The sequence below is a fragment of the Chlamydotis macqueenii genome, chromosome 14 (genome assembly GCF_036417535.1).
Source record: "Chlamydotis macqueenii isolate bChlMac1 chromosome 14, bChlMac1.mat, whole genome shotgun sequence".
Taxonomy (NCBI): Eukaryota; Metazoa; Chordata; class Aves; order Otidiformes; family Otididae; genus Chlamydotis; species Chlamydotis macqueenii.
Genome location: NC_141569.1, coordinates 9,235,191 through 9,260,499, shown reverse-complemented (window position 1 = coordinate 9,260,499; position 25,309 = coordinate 9,235,191). Strand labels below are relative to the sequence as shown.

Below are 25,309 nucleotides of genomic sequence, written 5' to 3'. Positions count from 1 at the left end.
CGGTGCCGCTCTGCGGGATGAGCGCTGGGCGCTATCCCATCGCGGGGCCTGCTTTGCGGCGCTGCGGGAAGAACACCCCTCCCCTGCTCCCCCTGCTCCCCCCTTCGCCGGCAAACGCGCTGGCTCAGGGGTTCCAGCGCCGGGCCGGGCCTGCCCCTGCTCGCCGGGAGCGGGCTCCGCGCCTGGGGCGGGGCGGCAGCGGGGGGCGCGGAGGCCGGGCCTGCGGTGAGGGGCGGGCCGGGGCGGGCGCTGCCGGGCCCCGCTCTCCGCGCCGCCGTCCGCGCCATGGCCCCGCAGCCCGCCGCGCTGCTGCTGCCGGCCCTGGCCGCGCTCCTGGCCCCGCACGCCGCCGCCCGCGCCCCGCCGCGCAGCATCGGTAGGAGCGGGGATGGGGGAGGTGGGGGGGGGGGGGCGCGCATCCCGGGTACCGGCAGCACCAGCGGCCGGGGAACGCGGGGGTCCGGGCGGGGGGCTCCCCGCTCTCTCGGGCCGCGCCGCTGACCCGGCCGCCCTCGCCCCTCTCCGCCCGCAGCCGTGGTGGGCGCCGGGCTGGGCGGCTCGGCCGTCGCTTACTTTCTGCAGCAGCACTTCGGGCCGCAGGTGCAGCTGGACGTGTACGAGCCGGCGGGGGTGGGCGGGCGGCTGGCCACCGTCACCGTCAACAAGCAGCAGTACGAGAGCAGGGGAGGCTCCATCCACGCCCTCAGCCTCCACATGCAGGACTTCGTCAAGATCCTGGGTGAGCTTGCACGGCCTCGCTGCCTGAGCCAGGGGGTCGGGGTGCCCCTGGGCTGTGCGCTTGGGGCGGTGGGGAGGGCTCCTTCCAGTCCACGTCGATGCTCCAGCCACCCAGCGAGCCCCTTGCTGTCCCTGTGCCCCAGCCGCGTTGTGCCCTGGAAGAGATGGAGTGGCCCGGTAAAGCATCAGGGATACCGGTGGAATTAGTGTGGGGGGGCTGTGTGCAAAAATCCCACCAGTTTGTCCCAGTTCGCAGCAGCAACTCCACGGAATGTCCCAACATAAAGGGTCTGGCTGGGGTCCTGGTGTCCTGGGGTCTCACACTCCCTGATGCTCCTCCAAGAGCATCTTTGCCTGCATCCTCGCTGCGGTGGCGTTTGGCGCTGGCCTTTCCTAGCAGCCGGGCAGCCCCAGGGAAGCGCACGAGTCCAGCAGGGCTGGGGCCCCTCTGCTCCCTGTAGGCCTCAAGCACCGGCGTGAGGTGGCGGGGAAGAGCGCCATATTCAGCGGGGAGCACTTCGTTCTGGAGGAGACTGACTGGTACCTGCTCAACCTCTTCCGGCTCTGGTGGCACTATGGCATCAGCTTCCTGCGCCTGCAGATGTGGGTGGAGGAGGTGATGGAGAAGTTCATGAGGTAGGTAGCCTGCGGGGCTAGAGGGGCGCAGGGGGTCTTCGCTGGCACCAGGCCGTCACCAGGCACCCCGTGCTCCTGTCTCCTCCAGGATCTACAAGTACCAGGCACATGGCTACGCCTTCTCCAGCCTGGAGGAGCTGCTGCGCTCGCTGGGGGGTGATGCCTTCGTCAACATGACGCAGCGTTCGGTGGCCGAGTCTTTGTTGGAAGTGGGCGTCACGCAGCGCTTTGTGGACGACGTCATCGCGGCCGTCCTGCGCTCCAGCTACGGGCAGTCGGTGCTGGTGCCTGCCTTCGCAGGTGAAACTGAGGACCACCTCTCCTTCCCAGCACCCCCTCCCTGGGCAGGCTGTTGAGCTGCCCTTCTCTTCCTCTCCCTAGGAGCCATGTCACTGGCAGGGGCCCAGGGCAGCACCTGGGCGGTGGAAGGAGGCAACAAGCTGGTGTGTTCGGGTCTGCTGAAGCTGACAAAAGCCAATGTCATCCCAGCCAGGGTGGCAGGTGTCTCTCTGCACAGCTCCGGTGAGCCTGGGCATGGGGTCCGCTCTGGGTGCCACTGGGGTGGGAGGTGGGAGCTGGAGGTGTGGGGATGCTGGGGCAGAGAGGGACCCTTAGGAAGTTGGTGAGCATCTTGGTCCTGGTAAAGTGTTTGGGGGTCTGTCCATCTCCCCTCCTCGTCTGATCTAGTGGGGGCCCTACAGTACAGACTTTGGCCCTGGGTTTCCCCTCCCTCCTTCCTGAGGTCCCTCAGGTGCTCTTTGGCACCATCCTTGCTGCAGGCTTGCGCTCTGGCCCAGCACAGCAGAAGGGATGGATAGCTGGGGTTTAAGGGGTGGGCTGCACTGCCCCAGTCCTCCATGCCCCACTAGGCTGGGCTTCTCTGGAAACTTTCTCCCATAGGTTTGTTAAAATGCTCTTTCTGCTGCCCTAAAGCATCAGCAGCTCATCCATAACCATCAGATGCTATGGTCTGGCACTGGTGTGTACTGGAAAACCAGACAATGGAGGCCATGCTAGAAAAAAGGGGGCCAGGGCAATACTACTTGGGGCTCAGTGCTACTTCTGACTGTCCACCATCTCTTTTCAGAGGGGAGAGCCCTGTACCAGGTGCACTATGAGGGCAGTGAAGGCCAGGGCTCGGCTTTCTACGACATGGTGGTGGTGACGACTCCCCTGCACCCCAGCAGGAGCAACTTCACCTTCAAGAACTTCGAGCCGCCCATCACCGACTTCCCTGGAGCCTTCCAGCCCTCCGTCACCTCCGTGGTGCACGGCTACCTCAACTCCTCCTACTTTGGCTTCCCCGACCCCAAGCTCTTCCCCTTTGCCAGCATCCTCACCACCGACACCCCTGACCTCTTCTTCAATGCCATGGACAACATCTGTCCTGTCAACATCTCAGCGACTTTCCGTCGCAAGCAGCCCCAGGAGGCCGCGGTGTGGCGTGTCCTCTCCCAGCAGCCGCTGGACAAGCAGCAGCTGAAGACCCTTTTCAGGTCCTACTACTCAGTGCAGGTGACGGAGTGGCAGGCGTATCCCCGCTACGACGCCGCCAAGTCCCTCCCGCCCATCGTGCTCCATGAAAACCTCTTCTACCTCAGTGGCGTGGAGTGGGTGGCCAGCTCCATGGAGATGATAGCGGTGGCAGCCAAAAACGTGGCCCTGCTGGCTTACAACCGCTGGCATCAGGACCTGGAGAAAATCGACCAGAAGGACTTGATGCACAAGGTGAAGACTGAGCTGTGACGCCCGGGGGAGGCGGTGGGCCAGGACCTTCTGTGTGTAGTAGCCTGGGGAGTATTTATTGCCTTGGGGACAGCAGGGGATTTGGGGCCGGGGGAGAAGGGACAGGCTGTGTCCCAGATGACTTGAACGTGATTTGCCTTCAGGAATACAGTCCCTGCCCAGTGTTGCTGCGTGTCTGTGCCTCAGTTTCCCTGTTTCCCTTCCCGAGGCTCTACTGGAAGGAGCCTGTGCCTTTTCCTGTGAAAAGGGGTCGCTGCTCATTTGGGAAGGACCTCAGGAGGCTTTCAAGGTCGTGGCTGGCTGATGTAGCAGCAGATGGGTCCCCCCGGTGAGCTGCCCAGCTCCTGCTGCAGCCTCTCCCACCTTCCTGGCTTTGTCCCTGGCAAACTCAGTGGCAGGGCTGACCCCAGCTGGGGCAGGAGGTCCCATGGCCTCTCCTGTGCCGTGCCTGAGTGGAGCCCAGCCCCACTTGCTGGCTTGACGCCACGGGGATGGGCACGCAGGGTGGGCTGTCACAGGCCCCGGCTTGCAGGGAGAGGTGCCTGCTGTGGGTGCTCCCTGTTTCCAGGGGATTCCCAGAGCCTGGGGCTCGGCTGTGTTTTGGAGGGGCAGAAGAGCCCCACTGGGAGAAGGCTGGGCAGCACCCACCCCCAGGTGGGCTGGGGTGTGGGGCAGTGTGATGGGCCGAGGCAGGGGTGGCTCAGACAGGGGCCAGCGATGCGCTTTATTGAGAACCTCAGAAGCCTCCCAGACCACCCTCCGCTTCCCACCTCCCTGGGCTGCCTGGCTTGTAGGGGGCCAGGGAGGAGTGGGAGCTGTTCCGCCGATGGGGTGAATGAAGGCAAATGGGGGCTTTGGGGAGAGAGGAGGCCGGAGGGACCAGGGGCAGCTGCCTCTCTCTCTCCCCCCGCCCGCCCGCTGAGCTCCTCCCCGGGGGCTTGGGACAGTGTCTCGCTGTGAGGCCGGCCGCGGGGCTGTGTAGTTGGGTGTCCCCAAAGTGGCTGCTTGGGCTGAGGCTGGTGGAGTCTGCAGGGGGATTTCGGGGAGCTCTTGGAGCTGCTGTCACCTCGCGCAAGGGCTGTCTTCATCCTGATGCTCAGCTGGGTGACCCTTTCCCAGAGGGCTGGGCAAGCTCGGGAAGGAAGAGCAAGCTGGTTAGGTGCCCACGGGTAGCTGCAGGGGTCTGCTCTGCAGCCTCAGAAGATGCAGGTGCAGCCTACAGCGATGGTCTCCATGACCATCTGGTACTTCTTGTGACACTTCTTCCCAGAGGGCTTGTGCCCCACCTCGTCTGGCACCTGGCAGAGCAGCCGGCGGACGGGCAGCCGGCTGTAGATGGGAATGCTGGCCATGGTGCGGTCCTCCTGCATTGTGAAGGGGTTGATGCAGCCAGTGCAGAGGCACCGGGCCTCGGGGATGTCTGCCGGGATCCGCGTTGCGTCATGGTTTATGCTGGAGGAAAGGGAAAAAAGAGATGAGACTGGAGAGACAGAAAGCAGACCAGTGAGCGGCTGGGGACGGGCAGGGCAGTGCGTCCATGGGGTGGAATGGAGTGCTGCGTTGCATCGCACCCCCCAGCTGCCACCGCAGCCTCATGATGCTGGAGCCATGGTTGCTGCGGCGCTTGCTGGCATGGACCCTCCATGTATGTCCCCAAGGCCCCTGCCCCAGGCTCACCTGTAGGCCCAGGGGGACAGGCTCCTCCGGTTGGACCGCCAGAGCCTCAGGTTGACCTGGCACTTGGTGTCTCCTGGCTCAGAGCTGTTCCTCAGCTGACGCACCATGTCCTGGATGCTGCGCTCGTAGTCTGCCATGGAGGTGTAGGAGTCGTCGGGGGTCCAGGCCAGGGCAGGGGTGGCCGTGGGGGGCTGCACTGGGCCCCTTCTCCTGCCCTTTGCTGCCTTGTTTTGGTCCTTTGCTTCGGGGACCAGGACCATGGCAAAGGTGAAGATGCAAAGGAGAAGCTGAGGAGGAAGGAGGATGGTGCGTGGGACCGCAGGGCTGGTATGGAAGGGGAGATCTCCCGCCTCCCGTGCGTCACTGGGTGATGGCAGGACCGTGCTGACTTGGGGGTGGCACACACAACCCCCAAAGGGCAACGGTGGCCTGCGGGCGAGCCCGTGGGCAGTTTGCAGGGGTGGTGGGCGCACAGTCGTGGCGAGGCCCTAGCCCAAGCCCCAGCTGATGCGTGTGGCTGCAAAGCCCCTCGCCCAGGTTGCAGCTGGCAATCTGCAATGCCCAGAGTGCCCCTGCCCGAGCTGTGCCGCGTCCCGTCCCCACCCCGAGGCGGCTGCGTGCTGGGAGGGATGGGTACACCCTCGGCTCAGGCTGTACCTGGGCCGCCTCTGCTTTAAAAGGAGCTTTAGAGATGAGGCACTCAAGAATGAGATCTTTATCCGAACCCTCCTCTCCCTCCCTCTGTGCTCCGAGGACGGTGAGAGAGAAAAGAAAGATGCTTTTTCCTTCCCTTCTCCCTCCGGCCTCGCAGGGCTGAGCTCCCATGTGCCGACAGCCGGCAGCCTGCCCAGCAGCGAACAAAGTTGCTTTCTGTAGTCCTGCTCCCTGCTATTCGTGTCGCTGCAGCTGGCCGCAGCCAGCCCCGCACCCTGCCCGCCGTCCCGCAGCTCGTCCCACAGCCTTGCCCATGGTCCCCCGGCCCTTCCCACGCGTGTGCGGTGTCCCGGGACAGGAATCACTCGGCCAGGGCTGTTTTCCCCCTCTGGTGCCGGACTGTCCGGTCCGGACTGTTGCAGCTTTGCTCTCCGAGGCTGTTGCATCCTGGCTGTGCCAGGCATGGGAGCGATGGGCCTGGCAGGCCACGGCAGCCATCTCCAAAGCAAACAAAGCCAGGTCGCCACCCGTAAACAAGCGTGCGAGTGGCGGTGTTAAAGAGGGAAAGCAAGGAGCCAGCCCCGAGCTGCCGTGCAGTCACCTACCAGGTTTGGAGCCCGCTCCATCGCCGCAAAGGGGCTGCTGTCCTGCAGTGTGGCTGGCACTGGCGAGCGGGGAGCTAAAAAGGGAAAGCCCCAGCCCCCGGCTCGGCTCCACCGGAGGTGTGTCCGGTCCCCGAGGTGCCAGGGAGCCTCGGCGCCGGCGGGGCGAGGGGCCAGCGTGGCCTGGGCCTCGGCCACCCGCCACCTCCCCGGGTGCTGTCTCCGCTTGCGGCTGTGGCTGGGGACGGTGGCAGGTCCCACCTGGAGTGGACAGCCCAGAGGGGCTCACTGGGCCATCACCTCCCCTGGGGAGGGGGTTTGGGCTCTGCTGGTGCCACCAGCATGGTCACAGCCCTGCCGGGGCTGAGAGGGACACAGCTGCTGGGCTGGGGGTGCAGGGGCTTGTGGCTGCATTCTGCACTGCAGCGAGGTGTGGGGGTAGGCTGGGGCTGTCCTGCTGTCCCTGTGGGGACAACTGAGGGCCCACCATCATCTGTGTGCCCTGCCACCATCCATGTGCCACCACAGCTCTGCTGTCCCCCGGTGCCACCCCATCCTTCTGCCCAGCAGTGAGGCGACAGCACCCATCCCTCCCTGGTCAGTCTGTCCCCAAACCCTTCTCCTCCCTCTGTCCTCAAACCTGTCCCCAACCCCTGGCAGTGGGGACACACTGACTCTGCTTGCAGCTGGCCTTGGGGGCCACCCAGAGCTGCGGGGTGGTGGGTGTTAGTGGTGGGGTGCTGCCCCGCTCCGTGCTGTCCTGCTCCGGCTTCCCGGCGCCAGGCGTTGGGATGCAGGGTGCCGCGCTGGGGGAAACCGAGGCAGCGGGGTGCGGGCTGTGATGCCCCGTCCCAGGGATGCGGGAGAAGGGACCTCTTTCGGGAGGGGGCTGGCCCTGGGGCTGCAGCAGCCCGGCAGTGCAGCCCCTCTGCCCTGCGCTGTCCCCGTCCCTGCGGCCAGGCAGCCGCTGTGCCACACGATGGTGCTGTCCTCCGCCCAACCGCTCCGCCAGCCCTCCGTCCTTCCCCTCTGCATCCCGCCACCCCTCCTTCCATCCCTCCCTCCTCCCCTGCATCCCCCCCTCCCCTGCCAGCCCCAGCCGGCCGCGGGATGCGGGGGTGCCCGGTGCTGCTCCCCACGCTCACGGACGGCAGGATCGGCCCTGCTCCTTTGGAGGGGCCTTCGCATCTTTAGGGCTGCAGCCCCCCGGGCCGGGCGGTGCTGGGGGGCTGCTCCACCTCTCTGGTGTTTTCTGCTTCCCCTTCAGCCCCCGCTCCCACCCCAGCACTGCCAGCTTTCGCAGCAGCCCTGGGTGATGAGTTTCCCTCTGCCTCCAGACTCACTGGGCATCCCCAGGGATCTGAAGGCCCTTGTGCTTTGTAGGGTGGTGGGAAATTTCCGCCTCCTTTTCTTAATCCATGAACCAGGCCCCTAGAAAATCCCACAAATGGGATAAAATTAACGGCACCCCCAGCTCGCACTGCCCCTCTCCCCCTGCCAGCCCCGCCATCCCCAGGATGCAGCAGGGAATGGCAGCCCGGCTGCTCCCACGCGCAGGACAGCCCCAGCCCGTGTTAGCATCCCGCTGGACACTCCCAGCCCAGCGTTTTGGGGTCCTTGCCATCCCCTCGGGTGAGGTTCGATGCTGTGCGCTGAAGACAGCGTGTCCCTTTTGTCACCTGGGGAACCTGGCCATAGCAGGGGCCCCGCAGCCATCTGCCTTTGCTGCACTGCGCTCGGCCCTCCGCCACCAGCCTGTTCTGGGGTGCGGAGCCAGCCCCCACCTGCACCCCAGCCATTTCACCCCCCAACCTGTGATCCCCCAGAAAGGGCCAGTGAGCAGCCCCAGGTCTGGGGTGCCCAGAGGGTGCCGGCCGCCTCCGTGTGCCGCGGCCGCCTGCGTTGTGTCAGCGCTCGGCAATGCTGTTTACACATGAGAGAGGCTCAGAGGCATCTGCGCCGGCAGCCAATTACCCAGTTTTGATCTTTTTTGGTGAAAAGGAAACCAGGGCTTTTCAGACATGGCCAAATTTGATAAGCTGGGGGAGGCGGGGGCGGGCGCGGGCGGCTTTCGCCCACCAGCCTTGTGTGAGGGAAGGGGCTGGGGTGTGTGAGTGGCTGGGTCCTGGCCAGCCTCTGCCTCCCGACTGGGACGGGGCAGCCGGTGGGCTCCATGTGCCTGTGCTGGCTGTGGTGTCACCCCTGTGGGAATGGGGTGCACTGGGGTCAGCCCCGCGGAGGGCGGCGAGCGAGCGGGTGGCCGGGAAGGACTGCAAACCCCCACATGGCTCCTCTGGGAGTGAGTTAACTGGAGGGGAGAGGGGATGTGCTTTTGGGTTTTGTTGCATTTGCTCATCCCTGCTACTTCCCCACCACATTTTCCCACTGCCGCGGGAAACCGGAGTGGAAAGCAGAGCCTGGAGAGTTGGAACAGGCCCGCAAACAGGGCAGAAGGGGCTGTGAAGATCGGCTATGCCTGCCCTGAGTAAACCCAGGCGCATATTTCCCAGGGTAACTATCACAAAAGCCACCGCCCTGCCCCCAGCCGAGCCCGAGCTCCTGGGGTAGAGGGATGCAGGGCAGCCATGCCAAGTTCATTGGGAGCGATGCGCCGGCCAAGGAGCGTGTGGCAGAGCACACGATGGGGGCCACAGGTGAGGGGATGGGGAGAATCAGACCACAGTTCCCATGCTGACAGAAAATAGATCTTTGCCTTTTTTCATAAGCAGGAATGTCCCTGCTGGGGCAGGAGCCGCTGGTGTGGGGTCCATGTCCCCTCCACTCATGGCGGGTGGTGGGCAGCATCACTGCTGGTGCCACGCTGCAGGGCATGGTCGCTTCTCCCAAGCCCAGATCGTCTGTGTGGTTTGTGAGACCCCAGTGCACCTGAGCACGCACCCACCCATGGGCCAGGCGGCCCGGGCCGGCGCGAGGCTCCGGCATGGCCACGGCACCTTCTGTCTCTGTGTGAGCAACATTTTCCGTTCATCAAACGAGCTGGCCTTGCCAGAGCCAGCCCCGCGCCGCGGTGGGAAGGAGGGCTGGGGCCGGGGCCACCAGCATGGGGGGGCCAGCACGGATTCCTCCCACATCCCCCCACCACCCCCTGGCAGGTAGAACCGGGCTGAGTCGGCGGCGCGGTGCTCACGTCCATATTTGCACAAAGGCCCGCTCAGCGCGCACGCGGCTCCAGAAATGCCTGGGCCAAAAAGGCTTATTTTAAGCTTGCTGGAAAAAGAACATTGTTTGGTGGGAATTAAAACTCCCCATTCTCAAAAAAGGGAAAAACAAAAAGTGCTTAATTCTGCTGGCTCCTGCCGCTGCATAAACACAGAGCCATGGTTCCGCTGGCAAGGGCAGCCAGGAATTTGTTGCTGCTGTGGAGTAGGGTGGGTGCCCTCCCCCAGGGTGGGTGCCCTCCCCTGGGGAAGCCATTGTGGGTCAGGGACCCATCCCCTCCCACGCCCCCTTGACACCGGCAATGTCCCCGGAGTCCCCACCCTGGCGGGAAGGGTTTTCCCGTGGGATGGAAGGGGCATCGCCCTATGCGGGGGCTGAGCTGGGTGCTGCCCCGAAGTGCTGGGGTGCTGAGGGCAGGAGAGGTGGCGGTGATGGCGGTGCGAGGGGCTGGGTGAGCTGTCAGCAGCCCGGGGTCTCGCTGTGCCTGGGTTGCACATCACAGGACAGTATTATTTATACAGCCCTAATCCGGCTGTCTCAGCAGCCCTTCTGCCTCCCCGGGCGGGGAGCTGGACGATGCTCCGGGCTGGCTGTAAATCACGCCCTTCGGAGCGCACGCGTGAGATAACAGCCAGGCTTTGGCGTCGGGAGGCAGAGCTGTGCAGGGTTGTCCTTTGGGGCCGGCAGCCGTGGGGCCAGCAGCACCCCAGCCTGTCCATCCCCAGACAAGAGGCTTACAGGGGGCCAGAGGCATCGGGAGAGCGGCTGCCGGCAGCGCCGGGATGGCGGGGTGGGAGCCACAGTGCGTGTCCGGCACATCCTTCCGCGGCCCCGCCGGCACATCCATCAGCCGCCCAGCGTTTACAGCACGTCGCTGGTTACATGATCCAGACACACAGGTTCCTCCTGCCCTGATCCTCTCCTGCCTTTTGTTTTCTTTTACTTTCTACTCCTGGAGACAGAGCACCTGATGGAAAAAGCCTGCTCTCCCGCTCCCCTTGCTGGAAACACCCGCTTCCTTCCGCCCCTGCCCGGCACAGTGCCCGGTGCGGTGCAGGTCACTGCTCCGGCAGCTCCCCGCTCCGGCTGCCCCGTGTCCGGCTGGCCCCACAGCAGCAGTGAGGGGGACGAGGGGACTTGTGTGAGGGCACGGCAGGGGCAGACCCTTGTCCCAGTGACCACCCTCTGGGTGCTCTGTGCAGGGCAGCCCCAGCTCGCCGTAGGATGGAGCAGGGCAGAGCCGTGGTCTCCTCTGGGCAGGGAGGCTGCCGGGACTGCCGAGGCACCACCTGGACACGGGTCCCCTCAAGCCTGATGGCCCCACATCCTGCTCCCCCCATGTCCCCCGTGCTCGCCCTCTCGCCTTCCCCAGCCCTTTGGGCTCCGGGGCTCAGCCCGTACCGGCTGTGCCTGCTGCCCACCAGCACAGAATATGGGTGGGCAATGTTGGGTTTCCAAATAATTCAGTTTTGCTTCCCCCCCCGCAGCCTAAGCCAGTGAACACGGTGGTCGGACACCAGCCCCTGAGCACCTTGGAGGAGTGGCTGCGTTTTGTCCTGGATTGCAAAGGTAAGACATGGTCCTGCCAGGATGCCCTACTCATCCCGGCTCCTGGCCACGGAAAGGGCTGGCCCTCCAGCCCCACGCAGGGCACACGGAGCAGCCCAGAGCCGTCCCTGCTGCCCTCCCTGCAAGGCCACGGGGCTGGAGGGAGCTCCCAGGGACTTGCTCCCAGGGCAGCGATGCCCTTCAGGTCTGCGAGGAGAAAGCCTCTTATTTTTAGGGCTTTGGTGGCTTTTGCTTCCAGGCAGGCATCCAAGTTCCCAGTTTCCCAGGGCGAGCCGGAGGGCGGAGGTGAATGGAAAGCTCGGTGGTGGAACTGACGTCTGCCATGGTGGGTCATGCTCAAGTCAAACCTCTCCTCTCCGCAGCCGTGGGCATGGGGCTGCTGCAGCACACGCAGGGACCCCTGAGCTCCTGGGGTGTCATCACCAGGAGGAAACTGGTCGGTGGAAGCCAGGGCAGAAAGTCTCCTGCCCTGGTCCCCATCCCCTGCTCCTTCCCGCTGCAGTTTCCGGCAGTCCGTGCAGGGCAGGGATTTACAAAGCAGCACGGGCCAGTTCTGAAGGTCACCTTCAGAGCTGCTCCAGCCCAGCTCGCCCATTAATCACGCCGTCCTGCCCCTGCGACCGAGACGGTGCACGCACAGGGGCCAGGGAGGCAGGGGCTGCCTGCTCTCGGGTGTAATAACACACGGGCTGAAAACACCCACCTACCCTCCACAGCCCCCCTGCTGTCGGGCAGCAGATGAAAAGGCTGTAAATGCGATGTGTTGGACATTAGCAGGGCTCGCGGGACAGGGGTTTCTCTTATTGCTCCCCAGGGTCTTGGGAAGGAGGGAGCAGCCCCACAGAGCCTGCCCGGGGGTCCCGCTCCATCGCTGCCCTGCAGCATGGCCCCGGGCGCGGCCGGCAGCCAGCGATCCCCTCGCCGCCTGCCCGGGACGGGAGCAGGGCTGTCCCGGCCACCCGGGACCACCCACGCCCTCATGCCCAGCCAAGGGGGCTGGAGGTCAGCGTGGGGTGGGAAAAAAAAAAATCACTTTTGTGGAGATGCTGAAACTGAATCTGCCACGAGGAGGGATTGCTGGGCAGCATCTTAGTGAAGGAGTAACAAAAACAAAGCCGTGCCGAGGAATCCTGCTTTGCCCCAAATGTTTTTCTTATGCAGTTGTAATAAGACAAGAGTTGTAAAGATAGTAACCTCCTAAACATTACCTTATTAAGGCTTCTCAGAAACCACAGGGCACGACCCCTCTGGGTCATGGAACAAGGGAGCAGCATCCAGCGAACAAACAGAGGCTAACGTTACATTTTTCACTTCATTTAGGAAACCTGGTTTCTAATTATAGGCTTTGTTTAATGGCAGCAGTTAGTTGTGCTTCACTTGAAGCCAGCCCACCGAAAGCAGGGGCTGCGCGGCTCGGCAGAGGGGAGAGGGACCCGGAGATGCCGGCGCTGCGCTGGCTCCTGGGGAGGCTCTGGGGTCCCCAGGGCACAGGACGGGGATGAGCTTGGTACCCGTGGGGATGGGGTGAGCGACACAATGAGGGGTATGGGGGTCAGATGCAGATGGGAGGGCTCTGTGCCCAGGGAGGAGCCCCAGAGTGTCCCAGGGACGTGCCACGCGTGCTGTCCCAGTTCTGGGCCGTACACCAAGGCTTATCCACAGCGGAGGGAGGGGACGGCCACGCTGCGGGGTGGCAAGCGGCAGGGCTGTGCTCCCTTCGCACACCCAGCCTTGCCCGGGCTCGGCCCTGCGCCCCGCTGACTGCAGGGCTGGGACCGGCTGCTCCTGGGCCGTGGCGAGATCAAGGCTCATCCTGCCACGGGGCCACGGGACCTGTGTGTGTGCAGGGATGGAAACAGGCAGGGTTTTTTCCCCCAGTCTGCTGCCAGCAGCCCCTTTGTGTTCCTGGCCAGGTACCTCGATGGTGGCTCTGGCTCCTCAGGGACATCAGCTGCCTCTCTCCCCCAGGTCCGGGCACGGCCCCGCTCTCCTGGTAGATGCTGAGCATTCCCAGGGCTGTGGTTTCTCGCACCTTGTCCTGACCCGTGCTGGGCGGCAGTGGCCTGGCAGCCCTGCGGTCCCCATCGTGGGGCAGGGAGCAGGGCTGGGCACGCGGCCGTTCCTACGTTTGCCTGTTTTGTGATGGCCTGACCAGGGTGTTCATTGCTGCAGGGAGCCTGGGGTGGAGGGAGAGCGTCAGCGCGTGTGTAGCGGTGCAAGAAGCACAGCCCGGTTCCCTGCTTCCGCTTTACTGCACCCGGCAGGGCAGCGACCTCCCGGACAGCTCGCCCCATCTCTCGGCTGAACCCCGCTGCTGGGACAACTCCTCCGCGCTGGTTTTGCTCCCCGCTGCCCCCCTGAGTAATCCGTGCTGTCCCTGTTCAAAGCTGGGCACAATGGCGGGGGGCCCCGCTCCTGGCTTTGGGGCAGTGCCCAGCTCCCAGGCTCGGGGGTCTGGGGATGGCAGGACCTCTCTCCTTTCCTCTTTTACTCCACATTTGTCCTCATGGAGGCTGGGGCACCGCATGCCCGTCCCCGGGCACCAGGAGTGCTTAGCAGTCACCACCGTGCCTGTGCATGGCTCAGGATCGCGCTCCTTCCCACGAGCCAGGGGATGGGACCCCAGAGCCCAGCCCTTCACTGCCCCAGGAATGAGACCACCTGGGAAAACCCAGGGGAGAAGCTGTTGGTGCCGCTCCCTTGCTCCTCGGCTTGCCCTCATCTATCCCTTGCTGCAGAGGATGCGGCAGCGGCCGCTCCCTCCTCCTTCGGAGCCACGCTCCGCCGCCAGCCTCGCTGCCCCGGGTGAGCGCAGAGCAGCCCTGCAAAAGGGGCTGTCACCACGAGGGGCGAGGGGCAGGGCAGCCGTGTCCAGAGCAGAGGTGACCCCTTTCCGTGCCGTGCCGGGGGCTGAAGGCCAGCGCAGGAGGACGAAGGCAATTTGATGCCGAGTGTTTCCCTCCCGAGCTGCCAACTGGCTGCTCATTAATGGGGCCCCAGTGCCGGCTGGAGGCCATACATGGACTCATGGTCCACGCGGGGCCGGGAGGGGCCGGGGACGATGCAGCCCTGCAGTGATGGAGCGCCCACGCCGGCTCCCCGTGCTGCTAAAACCCAGGGAAAAGTGCCATGTGCCTGCAGCCCTGCAGCCCTGGCCCCACCACCACCGTCCCATGGGTGTCCTACCCCCACTGGCACTCGGGGATCTCACCCTGCACGCACGGGCAGCGCGGCGAGAGCCCCGTGGCCGCTGAAACGCCTTATTTCCCAGGCCAGATGGCGTTTTTCAAAGTAATGGGAATCACAAGCCACCTCTAGCCAGGCCAGGGAGCATCTCCGCTTCCTTCCCCTGGCTGGCGGGACCAACGCCAACGCCGCTCCAGTTCCCCGGCCGTGCGGCCAGCCTGCCGCACCGGACCCCCGCCCCACCGGCGGTGGGATGCGCGTTCCCCCGTGCGCGGTCCGGGGGCCGAGAGGAAGTCAGTTATTGCAAACAACTTTCTCCGGGCGGGATGGCCTGGGTTCCCAGGCGCGTCGCTGGCAGCCGGCGCAGCCCTGGCCGCTCTCCTCCCCCCTGCTCCCCCCAGCCCTCCTTCCCTCGCTCCCCCTCTCCGACTTAATGACTTCCACATGGGCCTCTGGCATCCCGAGCCAAGCCTCCCAGCATTGTCTGAAATCTCCAAATTTAGAAGAAATATGAAAATTGTCAAGCAGCCCTTCCTTAGGGGGTAAAAGCAACACTCGGCTGCGCGGCAGCGGGTCGCGGCGGCGGGTCCACGTGACAGCACCCCAGCCAATGGATCCCCTCGGCGCCCCTGACAGCGGTGCCCGTCGGCAGCCTGGCCTCCTCCTGCAGCTCATATAAGGTAAAAAGAAAAAGGTTTTCCAGCTTCTGAGCAGCCTGGAAGGAGTTTTTCGCGGAGGGCTCCCATGCCAGCCACTTAAAAAACCCCGTCTGGCAGCGACAGGGTCCCAGAGGCGGGTTATAATGTGCCGGGAGGAGGTGGCGAGCATGTGCCCACGTCCCCACGGTGCCCACCGCAGGCGTGGGACAGCAGGTAGGTGCCCGTGAATGGAGGGAGCGGGTGGGCGGGTGTGGTGGGTGCGCGGGACGACTGGCTGCGTGGGGCGGTGGGGACGGGGTGCGGTTGGTGCTGAGACTCCCTGGCAGCGTGGGTGCTCCTGCTCTGCCCGGCGCCTGCCCCGGGGGTAGGCAGGGGGAAGCAGGAGGCCGGGGAAGCATGGCTCCTCCAGCATCCCCCTCTGCCAGTCACGGGGTGCTCAGCCCAGCCGGCCACAGGGAGGTGGGCAGGGGTGCCCCTGCCCCAAGTTTGTGGACACTGTGCCCCAGGAGGGCAGGAGGCGAGCGGAGCATGGCCACAGGGTGCCGGCGGGGAAACCTGCTCAGCACAGAGCTGCCGAGGAGTGGCCAGAGCCACCTTGGGTCCAAGTGATCCCGAGCAAAGAGGTTCCCCAAAATTTGTCCCTACAGCTCCGTCCTGGCCCTGGGAAAGGGTTTTGGTGGGGCTCGCCCAGCTTTTTGGAGGCAGGGAAGGGCTTTCTGGGGCTGGGGGAGGAATTGCTTTCTGCTCTGTGTACCTCTAGGACGGGAAGCCGGAGGCAAGCGGGGGCCACGGGCCGCTCGCTTGGCTCCTCTGGCCGGCCATGCTGCCCCTTTGTAGAGAAAACAGGCTGGGGAGGGGGTGAGGCCGGAGGCTTACAGGGTGCTAAAGCCACCCTAGCCAGTGCACTCGTGCTGACCGAGAGCATCCCGCAGCGCACAGCTCTTGGGACCCCGACGCCAGCCCAGCCTGTGCCACTGCCTCACTCTGCCCCCCTGGCCGCGGCCCCCAGCCAGCACCGCTGGTGTGCTCCCAGCCGCCGGCATTTCTTCGGCTCCGTCGCTCGCTGGGTGAATGGTTGCTGCATCCCCATCCCCCTGGAGCTGCAGCAGTGGCTACCGAGCGTGGTGACCTGTGGGAGGCAGCGGCTGAGCCGCAGCCCGGCCGTGGGGCGGGTGGGGAGGATATGGGGCAATGGCAGGGCTGCTGGCCCCATATGGCGTGAGGGGACAGACACAGCTTGTTCCTAGACAGTCTTGAGCTTAGGCCTTGCGAGGGCTCCCCACGGCTCTCCAGGTCACACCGCTTCCCTGCCCCGTCCCTCGCAGGACGCCGTGCTGCCTTTGCTTGGGTCACAGCTGGCTCCGCACTGTCCCTCCGCTCCCAGGGTGCCAGCAGGGACTGTCCCCTCCCACAGGTCACCTGGGGACACCATGCACAGCGGGCATGTGGCAGCAAGCTGCCATGTCCCCTTTCCTTTGCAGGGCAGCTCTCACCATCACAGGGACAAGCACCAGCTGTCATTGGGGTCCAGCATGAGGACAGTGGGTCCAGCCAGGGCGCAATGCTGTCCCTGGGGGTGCGAGCTCCCGTATGGGCTGTGTGTCCCTCTGCGAAGGGACAGTGGCTGTAACCTCTCAGGGCAACCATGGCCACCATGGTTCCAGTGTGTCCCCATCCCGCTGTACCTCAAGGGCTTCCTGCTGTCACTGGCTGCCCCTGGGGAGGTTGTGGCACCTCAGCACTGTGATGCTGCACATGGGGATGGGGAGCCACTGGTGTGAGTCCTGTGTCCCCATCCCGGTGGCAGTGTCCCTGTAGGCTACCCTGCCTGTGCCTGCCCCGGCTCCCCAGCCTCCATGGACCAGCCAGGGTGCCCTGCCGAAGGGCAACGCCATTGCTTCCCCGCTGCCAGCTGATGGGAGAGGAGTTAATTTCCAAGAAACATAGGCAGACGCCTCCGCCAAAGATTTCCCAAGCAGTTATCAGCAGGAATTTGGGGAAGGCTGTGTCTAGACAGGCTGCAGCTCTGAGTGGCTGCTGGATAGAGTGGCATTTCCCTCCATGCTTGTCAAGAGGCAGTCTGGAGATGATTAAGGGCTTTTTTTTTTTTTTTTTTTTTTTTTTTCTTCCCTGTTCTTGGTCTCCTTTTCTACCCGAGAACAAGCCTTGTTCCTGATCAGGCTTTTCCGAGACTTGTTCCTCCACACTCCCAGCCAAACCTGCCTTTGCTCATCCCTGGCATCCCACTGCTCCTCCTTTCCTGGGGCTGAGTGGGGAAGGCCAGCGCCCGGGGCCTGGCGGCGCAGCCTGCCATGGCTCCTGGTGACCAGGGCCACGATGAGCCACACCATCGGCCCTTGGCACGCTTGGCCTCCAGCCGGCACCACCGTGCCCTGGCGAAGGTGATAGGCAGTGGCGTGGCACAGGCATCCTGCAGGCAGGAGCACAGGCAGTGCAGGGGGCTGAGCGCTGGGCTGGGGACCCCAGCGCGGTCCCTGGGGTGGCCCCAGCGCCTTAACCCATGCAGGGCAGAAGCAGCAAAAGCTCATCTTTGTAAGCGAGCCAGAGTCTAGCAGCAAACGATGAGGCAAGAGGCTGGAAATCTGAGCTCTGGAGCCGTTTCACCATCCTTTGACCTTGGCTGGGAGCACGCAGAGGCAAGCAGAGCAGATCCTGCACGGGGGGAGGCTCCAACCGAGGGGGATGGAGCCCAGAACGCGTCTTGTGGCTGCAGGGCAGCGGGTGCTGGGGGAGTACTCGCCGCTCCTGAACCCGGAACCCCGGACCCCCTTGCCTGCCCGGGACCATGTACGTTCACGGGGCTTGTTTCAGCCCTGCTGCCATGCCTGGTCCTGGGCAGGGAAAGGGGCTGGCGGACGCCCTGGGCTGCCCCAGGGACGGACAGGGACCCTTCCCGGCAGCAGCAGCCAAATCCCTGCTGCACACTCAGCCTGCCCAGCTGGCAGAGCTGAGCGTGGAGCTGATGTGGCTGTGCGAGACCCTGCCAGTGCCGTTCTGGGGCAGGGAGAAGCAGGGGCATCGGGGCAGAGCTGCCTCTGCACAGCAGCATGGCAGCACCCTATTGTAGTGCCGGTGCAGCGGGACCAGGCTGCGGCGTTTGCTGCGAGCGACCGTCTTCCTGCTGCCGGGTGGAGGTGAGGGACGAAGCTGCTTTGTGCTGGTGAACAAGCTGGGGCTGGTCACACTGCCTGTGGGGATGGAGAGGGGGCCTCTGGAGGGCTGGCAAGCCGCTGGGGCCAGCCCTGTGCCCGCACTGGGTGCACGCTGTGGGCTGCTGGCAGGTCACAAACACATAACCAGTTGAGCTGAGCGAGAGGCAGCCAGCCTGCCCAGGCTCTGTTTGATGTGAGACACTGAAGCAGGAGGTGCTGAGCACCAGCGTCCTCCCTGTCCTGCTGTCGCTGGAGCAGGGAAGCATGGTGCCGTGCAGTGCAGTGCCGGAGCCGCAGGAAACGGTCGACGTGCCGGGAGGTGACGTGCTGGTGGGGCTGCCCGGGGCACAGCCAGCCCTGCAGGGCACTGTCCCGCTCCGGGCAGCAGGCAGTGCCATCTGCCCCGGCAATCTGCCCCCCGTGAATCTCGGGGGGCTCGGCCCCAGCTGAGGCTGGGATGGGATGGGATGGGGTGCGACAGCTCTAAGTCTCTTCCCCGGCGGCTGCAGGGAGGTGGGACGTGCTGGCAATGCTGGAGTTTTCCCATCCCGGGGCAGCAGGGTCTGTGGGTGCTGGCTGGCGGCATGCAGGCAGCCAGGTCTTCGCCCCGAGACCGCTGGGAGGGTGTGCATCTCCCCTGCTCCACAGGGACACCCCTGTCATGGTGGGCAACCCAGGGCCGGGCGGTGAAGGACGGCACTGCCTCTCCCTGGGCTGAGCTCTGCTGGGAGGTGGACCAGCAGCTTCTCTTGGACAAGGGACGGCGGCGGACAGGGCCTGGGGATGGGGCCCTGCTGTGCCGTGCATGGGGCAGATGTTCTGTGGTGGCCAACAGGTCACCCTGGTGCTCGCTGCGGGACCGACTCACTGGGCACTGGTACGTAGGGCAATGTCTCTCTCTTCCAGCCTGGCCTTTACTTGGGATCCTTCATAGCAGAATTGCCCTTCCTTTTTCTCCCGCTCCCTTTTCAACCTTAGTTTTTAAATCTCATTTTTATCATTCCCCGCCTCCAGCCCCCATGAGCCCTGCTGCACCTGAGCAGGGGAGTTGCCGTGCTCGCCCCACCAGCAGGTCTGCCGGCATGGGGGAGCCTGGATCGACCGGCACCGCAGGGAAACAGCACCTGAGTGTCAGTCCTGTGTAACTTTTGTGCTCGATCTTTTTCCACATCTCATCTCCTGCGCGCTGGGAGCTTGACCCATTTAGGGCATTTGCTTTTAGCATCTTTTCCTGCTTGGCTAGGCAGGCAGCAGGCAGGGCTGGGAAAGCTGGGGCCTGTGGGGAAGTTATTTGTTAACTGGGCTCCTCTCATGTCCAGGCGATGCTGCACACCCCCCCACTCCCCCTCTCCCTTGCTGGAGCAGAGATGAGATGATAAAGCCCGGATAAGCAGCCAAGAGCGCCGGCAGCTCAATGAGCTTCCAGCCACACCATGGCTGTGCCTCCACGAGAGGACAGGCAGCCTCACCGCTCCTTGCCCGCTCTGGCTCCAGGCTCTTTCCTGGCCTCCTGTGAGCTCCTGCATGCCCGCCATGCCGAGGAGCGTCCCCTCTGCCAGCTCCTCCAGCCAGCTCCAGCTGGGAGCTGTGCAGGAGCGGGGTGAGGAGCAGAGCCCAGGGAGCAAGGAGGATGCTGGAGCAGCCCCCTCGTGCTGCTTGGGAACAGTGTCCGTGGGGAGCTCTCCCCGCAGTGCTCTGGGTTCCCACCAGCCCTTCCCAGCGAGGGCTGGAGGCCGGTGACGTGATGGCCCGTCCCCGCTGGGACTTCACCCCTACACCACTTCCTCCGGACCGGGAATGTGACGTATAAACAGAGCGGGAGGGCTGGTGCTGGTACCCGCTCCCACGCTCCGTGTGCCCCCCAGGCCAGCACTGGGGACACCAGGAGCCAACCCTCTCTAGCGGCTCCCTGTTCCCCCAAAACACCTTCCAGTGGCACTGCCCTGTGGAGGGGGAGGCAGCTTTGGGAGGAGGAAACCAGCTAAGGATGGGGAGATGATGGTTGGTGGACTGGGGGCAGTGAGGAAGAGCTGAGGCCGTGGGAAAGGCGATGACTGGGCTGCTGTGTGCCTTGGCTCTTCCTCAGCCATGCTTCTTCCAGCAGTCAATCCCCTTCCTGCTGCTCCGGAGGCTCTTTCTCACCCCCAAGACAGGTTCTAGCATTGCTGGAGAGTCTCAGCCTCTCATCGCAGCAGCAGCTTTGCAGGAACCAGTGGGTTCTGCACGGGATGGGGCACAGTAGTGGCCAGGCAGGGACAGCGAGATCAGCCCTCTGCCCCGCAGCGACAAACAGGGAGATGTCAGCTTGCGTTTGCAGCCCGGAGGTGGCAGAGGCTTTGTTGGTCCCTGGGCTCCATCCCGTCATCCTCACCATGCCACCACCCTGTGCCAGGAGGATGCGGAGGAGCCCAGCTCTCCGCAGAGACACCAAATTAGGCGATTTCTCCCTCGCTCTGGCACCAGGAGAGCGGGCGCCTGCCCGGGAGAAAGGAGCACAAACCAGATGCGCTCTCCCCTCCGCACCCATCCTCTGCTCTCGGCCCCCAGACCTGCTCCTTTGTTCTTGGCATTATAATTCATCCCAGCAAAACCCAGTGAGAAAGAGCAGCATCCCCCTGGGCCCCCTTGGCTCGCCCCCAGCATGGGAGATGGGGGCCGCTCAGTCTCCAAATCTGCCTTTTTGACCATAAAAGGGCAGGCACGCCGCAGCCCCGGCAGGAGGATGGGAAAGGGAAGGCAGAGCTATTTATAGCTGAGCATCAGGACCTCAGCCTGAACTCAGGGTTAATCAGCCTGTGACCAGATTAGGATCTCCCTTGGCCCCTCCATTTTCTCATAAACCTTTGATTTAATACAGTGCTGGCGAGGGAGGGAGGGAGGAAGGGAGAGAGGAGGCACCTCTCCTCCATGGAGGCCACCATGATCCGCGGGGGATGCGATGGAGATGCTGGGGGACAGGATGGAGATGCTGGGGAATGGGATGGAGATGCTGGGAGAGCTGGAAGGCCCCGGTGGGAAGGAGCATTGGAATTGTCCTGCCACCAGTTTGTGATGCAAAGTCACAGCAAGCAGCATCCCCATGCGATCGCCGCCTGCGAGGGACATCCAACAGGCAGCAGAAGCTGCCCTGGGGTCAGTCTCTTGAATTTGTGTGGAGTTGAGTGAGTCCTTCCAGCAAAAGCAGATTTCCCTCCATCATTTCAGCCCTCACCACCTGGGAGGGGACACCTGGGCAGGGTCCTTGGGCAGGATTTACCCTGCCTGGTGTCACCCAGCAATGGGTTCCTCAGCCAGCGGGAGGTGGCATCAGAGCTGCTTGGGTAGCTGATGATCAGGGCTGGATCAAAGCTCGGCTAGGGAAGGATGGAGTGCCGACGGCTGGTGGAGATCAGGCTTTTGGGGGCCAGGAGGAGGGGAAAGGGCACCCGCATACGGCTGAGCATCATCCAGTGCCTTCCACCCTCCTCCAGAGAGCGGGGTGGCCCGGAGCCGCTCTCGTGGCAGAGCCCTCCTGGCCGGGGAGTTCAGGCTTCCCTCAAAAGCACAGGGCTGGCCTCGTGGCTGCTCTCGCAGGGCTGGGGAATTTCAAGGAGGAAACAAATCCCAACTGCTATTAAAAAAGGACATTTCCTGTGGCGGCGGACTGCCTGGAGAGGGGAAAGGGCACTGTGTTGTAACTGCAGGGAGGGCCGAGCTCTGACTCAGCCCAGCGCGGCCAGGGAGGCAGCTCAGAGCTCCCGTCCTCCCAGCACGCTGCGGCAGGGCGGGCAAGCGGGGGAAGCGGCGCGGCAGCGGCGACGGCTGGAGGTGAGCGGCGGGTGGGAGCAAGGGCGATGCCAGGGGGTGCTGGTGTGACCAAGGAAGGAGCCGGGGGTCTGTCCTGAGCATGCACGCAGTGCGTCGGGCACCCTCCGAAGCGTCTCGGCCGGGGAATGCGGTGGCAGCTGGTGGTCCCCATAGCGTCGGCAGGACCATGAGTCCAGCCATTTGTTATTCTGGTTTCTTCTTCTGAAGCCACGCGGCGTGTTCGGACTCAGGCGAGGGAGGCGATGAGCAACCTGGGGCTGTGGCTCTCCTCCTGGCAAGCACTGCTCGGGGGACACTGGTGTCCCCCAACATGGAGGCCCCCCAGCAGCAATATGAGTGCTGGGGAGCAGAGGGTGGTGGCCACATGGCATGCTGTTGGCAGCCTCCTTTCCTCGGGAAACCGAGAGAAAACTGAGAGTGGGGACAAGGGGGAAAGGGCAGGCCCAACAGTGCTGACTTTTTTGCCCCATCTTGGGGACATGCGATGGGGACATGAAAGGGAGGATAGGGGTGCCTTGCTCCCCCTCAAGACCTCCCCTTGGCAGGGATGGATGCATATGTTTTGCCTCCAAGCCGGCGGGATGTGCAGCCCGGCGCATTCCTCCAGCCTTTCTCGGCGTTTCTTCCCCTCACCACCACCACCCCGGGGACAGCAGCTGAGGTCTCCTGGCCCTGTGTTGTGGTGGCAGAGAAGGCTCTGTCCCTTCTTTTCTCACCAAGGCTGGGATGGTGGCAGGGAGAGGACATGGGCCATCCCCAGGCCCCACTGCAGGGCTCCTCGCGTGCCTGGGCATCAGCAACCACTAATGGGAGAGAGGATCGTGCCCCACACCCTTGGGCTTCAGGCACACACGGCTTCAAGCAACCAGAGGGAGGCCTTTGAGTAGCTATCGCAGAGTTTCTTGCGCACACGGAGCTGTTGGCATTGCTGTCCTCAGTCCCGTGGGGTGCTGGGCACCCAAGGAGCCCCACAGCAACTGCCCAGGAAAGGACCCAAGAGCTTGTGGCTCCGCTCCGGTCCACGCTCGGCTCTGCACCACCACGCTGACTGCCATCCTCTGTGTCTTACAGGCTCAGCCGTGGGAGTCCCTGGGGACATCGAAGCTGCCGAAGGCACGTGATGACTGTACAGCCTCAGAAACACGGCCAGCGGCGAGAGACGGGCAGAGCCGGCCTGCCAGCACGCTGCCAGCATGGTGCCACCGCACGCCCTTTCCCTGGGCACAAGCAGCCACACGCTGCTCCTGTTCCCCACTGCCCAGCCGTGCAAAGGGGGCTTGGCTCCCCACGCACACTGCGGTGCCGCACATCGCTGCAGTGCTGCACATCGCTGCGGGCTGAACGCACGGCAGCCCCTTCCTGGGGGTGTGCGCAGGGCCGGGGTGCTGCCCAGTGGGGCCAGCAGCAGGGCTGAGGCTCTGCAAAGGCGTAGGATGGCAGGAGGGTCCCTGCGGCACCTCCCTTGGCTCGGGGTCCCTGTGGCTGTTCCCGCACTTGGCCGGAGCTCAGGGCTGGCCTGGCCATGGCTGGTATGGAGATGACCCCACGTCGGCCACGGCTGTTCCCAAACCTCTTTCCCAGCTGATGGATGCCGCACACTTGGGACACCACGGGGCTCTTTTCCCCACTCCTGCCTACCAAGAAGCAGGGGCAGACTGGGGAGCCCGGCACGTTGCATGGAGTGGTTTCTGCCGCAGTTCCCAGCTGGGTGCACCCGAATCAGGGGGGCCGATGCCGGATGCAGGGGCTCACGCCAGGGATGCGCCATCTGCTTCTCGTCAGGCTGCTGGGAGCGCCGCGGCTGCCGGGGCCTGGCAGTAGGACGAGGCTGTGATAGATGGTCTGTTTATTGTGTTTCGACTCTGCTCAGGATGTTAGTGTTTGCCTGCGAAAGACATTTTTGGGCTCAGCCGCTCCCTCCATCCTCCCTCTCCTTCTGCTTCCCCCTGGATCCTCTCCCTTTGGTCTGGATGGGCTGAAGCCTGTCCAGATCCGAGCGTGAGGGTCCAGGGGGGCATCCCTCCCGCCGGCCCTGGTCCTTGCCCAGGGGAAAGGCTGGCCTCAGCCCTGCCACCCTGGGAATGGCTCAAGTCGATGTCTGAGCTTGGGAAGCCGAGGCTGAAGCCTTCCCACAGGTGCTGGCCAGCTGCAGACTCTGCTCCGACGGGGACTGGGACAGGGACAAGGGTGGGGAGGGACAGCAGGAACTTTCACACGCTCCTCATCCTCCAGGGCAGGGAAGGAGCAGAGGGCAGGGAGGGATGCGCTGTGTGATACTCATGGCCCCACACCATCCTGGGGTGTCCTGGCCCCACCGAGTACCAGCCCAGGGCCCTGGGGGGCTCCTGTCACTCTGATTCTCTTGCCCAGCTCCACATCAGCTCTTGGGGTGGGTGTACAGGGATTTGGAGGCAAAATCCCCCCTGTCTGTCCTGCAGACCTGCGGCCACGCTGAGCTACCAAGCCCAAGTCTGTCCTCCCATCATGCTGTGGCTGGAGATGTGGGCATAAGGTTCTGGATGGGGGGAGACCTCTTTGCCTGCACCCAGGCGTGCAGGCAGACACATGGCCTTGCCGTGGCATGACCCACAGACACACACCAGCTGCAGCAAGCGTGACCGTGGGCTCCTCCATGTCTTCCAGCCCAAGGTGCAGTGCTGCATCTCTGGTCAATTGGGAGTCTGAGATGAAGCACTGTAGCTCGGGAAGGGAGGAATTGTGCACCCTGGAGACCTCTGGGACCCCAAACCTGGTAGGACAAGTGATACAAGGAGGGCTGACCCCTGGCTACAGGAAAGGGCTCACCCCAAAGCTCCAGATCCCTGGAGAGAGCAAGGGGGGTGAGGAGGCTTCTCCTTGCAGCAGAGGTACCCCTGTGTCTGCTTGGGACCCCCCAGCCTGGTGCTGGGCATCTGTGGGAGGGGTTGCACAGAAATGTGGGACTGTTGTGTGGCAGGGGGACAGCAGGGACGTGGCATTGGTACCTCTCATCAGCCACACGTGGAGCCCAGCTGGCGATGAGGACAGAACAGGGCTGGCCGAGAGCCCAGGTCTGCCGTGCCCTCAGGGTCCAGTTTTCCCAGGAATCCCTTAGGCACTACATTGGGGATTCCTGGAAATACTGTTCTTGGGGCCACGGCTTGGCGGCTGGAGATGGCCTGTCCTGTGAGGAGCCACAGCCTGCGGAAGAGCCGGTGACTGAGGTACGGGGCCACTTGAGGGGAGGCTGTGAGTGGGAGGGGGAGCTCCCTTGTACCCCAAACACGGGGAGGTGGGCAACCCAGCCCAGGCAGCCCCAGCTGCCCCATGTCGGTGGGTGACAGATGTCCCCGTGGGTCACTGCTCACCGCAAGAGGATGCGGCTGTGGGCAGATGGCCTTGCACCCAGCCACACTGGGGTCAATAAAGGTCTCGGCTCCCGAGTGACTCTGTCCTGGCCGGTGCTTTGGGGCTGGGAGCCGGGTGGGAACCTACGGTCTGGCGCCAGCACAGTTTGGGATAGAAAGGGGGGACCAGGGCCGCCTGTGGAGCATAGCCCGGGGTGGGGGGGGGGGGGGGGGGGGGGGTGCTGCCCAGGGGCACAGGGGCACGGGAGGGCTGCAGAGGCAGGCGGAGAGAGCAGGCAGCCGCAGGGGCGGGGGGGTGGGGAAGGCAGAGGCAGGCAAGGAGAGCAGGCAGCCCC

At 64.3% G+C, this 25,309-nt stretch overlaps 2 protein-coding genes and 1 long non-coding RNA gene across 3 annotated transcripts; 2 read left to right on the top strand and 1 right to left on the bottom strand.

The window, feature by feature from the left end:
• The first annotated feature begins 267 nt into the window (after positions 1–267).
• PCYOX1L (prenylcysteine oxidase 1 like) lies at positions 268–3,284 on the top strand. Its single transcript, XM_086758950.1, has 6 exons — positions 268–376; positions 533–739; positions 1,200–1,374; positions 1,463–1,674; positions 1,756–1,896; positions 2,462–3,284. The coding sequence occupies exons 1-6, from the start codon at positions 286–288 to the stop codon at positions 3,118–3,120; spliced, it is 1,485 nt and encodes a 494-aa protein (XP_086615076.1). The 5' UTR covers positions 268–285; the 3' UTR covers positions 3,121–3,284.
• A 541-nt stretch (positions 3,285–3,825) lies between these two features.
• On the bottom strand, positions 3,826–6,093 carry IL17B (interleukin 17B). Its single transcript, XM_086759063.1, has 3 exons — positions 6,057–6,093; positions 4,798–5,084; positions 3,826–4,572 (listed from the first exon to the last, which is right to left on the bottom strand). The coding sequence occupies exons 1-3, from the start codon at positions 6,075–6,077 to the stop codon at positions 4,317–4,319; spliced, it is 564 nt and encodes a 187-aa protein (XP_086615189.1). The 5' UTR covers positions 6,078–6,093; the 3' UTR covers positions 3,826–4,316.
• An 8,587-nt stretch (positions 6,094–14,680) lies between these two features.
• Positions 14,681–25,050, top strand: LOC147598969 (uncharacterized). The gene is made up of 2 exons (XR_015260154.1): positions 14,681–14,860; positions 22,699–25,050. It is a non-coding gene; the product is annotated as an uncharacterized LOC147598969 (long non-coding RNA).
• The last annotated feature ends 259 nt before the right edge of the window (positions 25,051–25,309 follow it).

Excerpts from the sequence above, each read along its gene's own strand:
- IL17B (XM_086759063.1), bottom strand. The coding sequence starts at position 6,077 with ATGGAGCGGGCTCCAAACCTG. Across the intron at positions 5,085-6,056 it reads TGGAGCGGGCTCCAAACCTG|CTTCTCCTTTGCATCTTCAC; the intron begins GTAGGTGACTGC and ends CTTCCTCCTCAG. Across the intron at positions 4,573-4,797 it reads CTGTCCCCCTGGGCCTACAG|CATAAACCATGACGCAACGC; the intron begins GTGAGCCTGGGG and ends CCTTTCCTCCAG.
- PCYOX1L (XM_086758950.1), top strand. The coding sequence starts at position 286 with ATGGCCCCGCAGCCCGCCGCGCTGCTGCTGCCGGCCCTGGCCGCGCTC. Across the intron at positions 1,375-1,462 it reads GTGATGGAGAAGTTCATGAG|GATCTACAAGTACCAGGCAC; the intron begins GTAGGTAGCCTG and ends TGTCTCCTCCAG. Across the intron at positions 1,675-1,755 it reads GCTGGTGCCTGCCTTCGCAG|GAGCCATGTCACTGGCAGGG; the intron begins GTGAAACTGAGG and ends TCCTCTCCCTAG.